At 31.5% G+C, this 5,000-nt stretch overlaps 1 protein-coding gene across 2 annotated transcripts in view; it reads left to right on the top strand.

The window, feature by feature from the left end:
• The window catches only part of Neto (Neuropilin and tolloid-like), a 112,077-nt gene that overhangs the window by 6,237 nt on the left and 100,840 nt on the right, over positions 1–5,000 (top strand). For both annotated transcript variants that reach the window (XM_085656820.1, XM_085656819.1), the window contains exon 2: positions 177–1,000. In XM_085656820.1, coding sequence (XP_085512946.1) covers positions 763–1,000 — 238 coding nt within the window. In that variant the 5' untranslated portion in view covers positions 177–762. The remainder of the gene's footprint in view (positions 1–176; positions 1,001–5,000) is intronic.

Below are 5,000 nucleotides of genomic sequence, written 5' to 3'. Positions count from 1 at the left end.
CGTCGCGAACGGGGGTACATCGGTTCGAACGTCGCACAGTAAATTATTTTTTGCTTCGTTATCTCGTCATTTTTGTCCTTTTCTCTCTCTCTCTCTCTCTTTCTCTTTCTCCTTCTCTTTCTCTCTGTTTGGTGGTAGTCGCGATACCACAATCCCTAAAATATTTATGCGCATAGATATCGCTATCATGTGCGTCGGATCGTACGTTCAATACGATAGAACACACCGAATCGATAATATCACGTTCGTTCGAACGTCTAGCAACGTGACGTGTCAAGCTCGAAAATATACATAAATAGTATGTGTACCAACAAAACTAGTGTTCTTTCAAAGTCAGAAGGAAAGTAAAATTCTCAGAAGTATCTCTTCGATTGTCGGCTATTATTACGTCTAAGTGCGATCAAAGATATAAACTAAAAAAAAAAAAAAAAAAAAAAAGAGAAAAGAAAAAGAAAAAGTAAAGGTACCAAAATCCAAAATAATATAAAAGAAAAAAAAAGATAAATGACATTCAGTGGCGATGAGAGTGTATCGTGAGTACGAGAGATAATAGTGTGATAAAAATTTTGGTGTCGGTGTAAAAATAGAGTTAAGTAAAAATTTATTGGCTCGTGCGTATCGACTGGCATGTGCAGTGTTTTCGTCAACCATTTCTTTTTCTATTGTTTTTAATAAAATCGTTATCTTTAATGTGGCTGGGATCGTGAACTCCGTCATCGATCCGCTCAGCGGAACGAACGCGAATTGTCAAGCGATAAATGAATGTTGTTACGCCGGCTAGTCGTGATCGTGACGGTGAAGAAGAAGAAGAAGAAGAAGAAGAAGAAGAAGAAGAAGAAGAAGAAGAAGAAGAAGAAGAAGAAGAAAAACAAGAAGAAGAAAAAGAAGAGAAAGTCAAGGCACGTTAACATCACTCGATTTAAATTCATAAATGTGCGAGAGGAGGAGCCCACAATGGTGGCTCGAGTCCCGCAACAAGTTCTACTGCTACTCGTACTCGGTAAGTAGAACCAGAATTCCCTTCCTCTCTAAATTTAGGCTTTTCGCCCGGGTTACTACGATCTTTCAGCAATACCTTGATAGTACATCGAAAGATATTTTACGAGTTTATTCAAGGAAACTTTATGAAATCTCTATCTGTCACTTTTTATATATTTTTTATATGAATATACAGTCATTGAAATAGGAAAGAGGTAGAAGAATGCTACTTACCATTTTCGTCAAATGAAATTTTTACAAGTTTTGTATATTTGATTTCTTTTTGGTGAAATGTAAAAATAGAGAATGTGCAGTAAACAAACAAAAACGCAAAATTCAAAGCCATTCCAATGTAAACGTCAATAATCTTGTTATTTTTTGTTGAAACAAAAAGATTCTGTATAGTGATCATATACACGATACGTTTATTTTAATATAATTTTAAACTCTTTATTATATATACATATATACATACATACACACACACACATTATATATATATATATATATATAATGCTTTAAGATTTTACAGTCTAAATGTGTACACTTGTTCTGCTTGGATAAATTCTACTTTACGTCAGTTATAATTGTAATTTTCTTGTGTTAATGAAATATACAGAATAGGAACAAGCTTATTCGAAGAAAGACAATGTAATTTACAAGGAAATTGTAATTCGAGTAGTGTTACGTTGCTCTTATGTCTTAAACACGAAAACTCGCATGTCTAGTTTCTACGTTACTTTTTTCTGTTTCTTTATCTTTCTTTTTCTCTCCCTTTCTCTCTCTCTTTCTTTCTCTCTCTTTTTCTTTTTATCTCTATCTTAAAAAAAAAAAGGAAAAACAGAAGAAAAAGAGAGAAAAAGAGAGGCAAAAAAAAATAGGGAGAACCGACGTTATAATCCGGTACTTTTGGAATTCTTGTTTCCGTCACACTTTTCATCACACGCCCTTGATCTCGTTTCCGGAAAAAGCTTTCGAACTTCGTGTTATTTCCTGATTCCCTTCTCCTTTTCTCTTCCCTCAATCGTTTTAAAACTCAATGTTGAAAATGAAATATCTCGTTTTTTAATATCATCTCGTTAATTTCTCTTTTTTTTCCTTTTTTTTTTTTTTTTCTTTATCTTACGTTTTTTTTTCTCTTCGAAGCGAGACTTAATTTTTTTTTATATTTATTTTTCTCTTCTCGAAGTGAGACTTCACTTTTCTCTATAAATATTCTCTAGAAATAAAGAACTATTGATCCGAATCTTTGAAATGCAATAACACGAAAGTAATAGTGGGACTTTAATTAACTAGCCTCTTGCGACAAGGATAGAAATGAATAAAGTTTCATCAAAGAACAATAGCAAAGAGGTGTTGAAAGACCGACGTTTAAGGAGAACAAGAAAGGAACCTGTAGTTTCGTTCTTGATAATCAAACGGAGTGAGTAGTGAGTACCTATCTCTAGTCAGACGTTCCAAAGAGTTCAATCATGCGTAATGATAACCCCTTTAAACGCAATACAAAGTGAGTACCAATAGCAATTAGAGTCTAATTTTCTTACGACTTACGCTGTATGCATTGGTATTTACAATATTTATTTTCTCTAATGTCTGACCATATCGTAAATAGTTTTAATAATGAAATACAATCTGATAAAATTGATCAGTTTATTTCTTTATTCAATGATTTTTACATTGGAAATATGTTTTGCCCATTTGGAAAAGTTTATTTGTCTTTATTTATATTACAAATTATATTTAAACATCGCTGATTCTATAGTATATATATAATATATACCTATGTATGTATGTATATATATATATATATATATATATATATATATGTATTTATTTTCGAAGACTTTTCTCAATCAGGATAGCAAGTAATATTTTATATAATATATCAGCGAAATTTGATTTATTTTGATCTCTAAGGGAAACGTCGGTTTATCGTCTGTAAGCGAGATATAGTACTTAAAAGGAGTATATAAACTAGAGTGTTATATACATGTGTATGAATATATACATACACTTATGCACATTTATAAATGTAAAGCATCATACATTCATAACTTTTATCCGAAACGAATAGTAGGTAAAAGCATTGAAGAAAGAAAAAAAAAACAAAAACAAAAAGAAAAGAAAAGAAAAAAGTAACAGAAGGAAAGGATGATTAGTCTAATTTTATCGTTATCGCCGTTTTTCCAAACGGTCATTTCTTCGCTACTTTATAAACATGAGAACTGAAAAATGCCACGTCGTCAAAGAATATCGCGTGAAAATTTTCACCGCTCCATTTCACCGAGTTCATATAATTCCATGATATTAAAGGTGGTGAATAGAATGGTGAAGGAGAGATGGCGGAACGGGAAGAAGGTTTAAAAAGGCTCTCGTTTTCCTTTTATGCATTCGAAACGACGTCCTTTAACTCGGTACGCAAATATTTAGGTAATAATTATATAGAGAGAAGTGATAGAAATTGTTTATTTCTAAAATTAATAATAATAATAATAATAATAACAATAATAATAATAATAATAATAATAACAATAATAATAATAATAATAATAATAACAATAATAATAATAATAATAATAATAACAATAATAATAATAATAATAATAATAATAACAATAATAATAATAATAATAATAATAATACAACAAGAACAACAACAGCAATTATAATAACGATTATTATACATACACTAATTATTTGTTTACAAAACGTTCGAATAGTTTATATATAATTGATGACAATATGTTAAATATAAAGAATAAAGAGTGATTATAGTATCGAAATGCGATAGTATTCCGCATCATTAATTGTCTGTACGCATTCGATAAACAATTCGGTACAGCCGCTTTGGCCAATTTGTGGGTTTACGATCCGGCGTCAGTTTTCGTTCGATAGGTCGATTAAACGGTTTATCGACGCGCGAATGGCACATTATTTTCGTGAAAAGCGACTTTTCCGGATGGTTATGTTATGTTTTACGTGAATATTATTTGTAATTAAAGATGCGTTATCTGATCTCGTATTTGCGATAGTTGATTGTTGTAAGTTTATTTTAATGTTTACGACAATTATATTTAGCGTTTATGTTCGAATCTAATTTGTAATACGTAGAAGAAAATGATAAAAAGCAAGGGAAAAATATTGGAACAATCAATTCGAACTGTTCCCAATCTAAATGTAACGAAAAGTTCCAACATAAAATATTATAGGTGGTGCGATTAAATAACAAACTACGTTGCGATCTTTCGACATGCACTGATACTTGAAAATACATTATTGTGTACAGATTCTATTGATTTCATGAATTTTATGAATACATCTTCGAACGCAATATGTAAATTACTGTGCAACGTTGCTCGTCGATATCTGCCACATACGAAAATACTAATTTTCGATCAAATTGACAAACGCATCCGCAAGAAGATAGAAATTGATAGGAAACGCTTCATATACGTAAACTATTTTCCATATTCATACTTTTTATATTATATGCAAGATAAATAATTCAAATGCATAACTCTCTCTCTTTCTCTCTCTCTCTCTCTCTCTCTCTCTATATATATATATATATATATATATATATATTTCTGTCTCTGTCTATCTTTCTTTCTTTCTTTCTTTCTTTCTCTCTCTCTCTCTCTCTTTCTCTTTCTCTTTCTCTTTCTCTCTCCCTTTCTCTCTCTTTCTCTTTTTCTCTCTATCTCTTCCTATATTTTTATAGATTACAAGTAGTAGTTTTCAAAATGGATCTAACAACAAAGTGGTAAACTCGAAAATGACAGATCGATCAAATTTCAATGTTAATCGATCACGAGACTGCACTTTCTGAAGATGATCGTACGCTTTAGAAGTTTCCTTTGAAGATTCAACAGTTTTCGCGAGGCAGAGGACGGCCATTAGTCAACCGTCGAGACGGAAACATCGATACGCTTTCGTCCGATCATTGAGAATGTGCATACGGTTCCAGCCGCATCGTTAATACATTCGGAAACACTCGATAAACGAGGCTACATCGTTCGCCG

The sequence above is a fragment of the Vespa mandarinia genome, chromosome 4 (genome assembly GCF_050613455.1).
Source record: "Vespa mandarinia isolate Hongniang chromosome 4, ASM5061345v1, whole genome shotgun sequence".
Classification (NCBI taxonomy): domain Eukaryota; kingdom Metazoa; phylum Arthropoda; class Insecta; order Hymenoptera; family Vespidae; genus Vespa; species Vespa mandarinia.
Note: the sequence above shows the minus strand (reverse complement) of the source record. Positions and strands in the feature narration are given on the sequence as shown.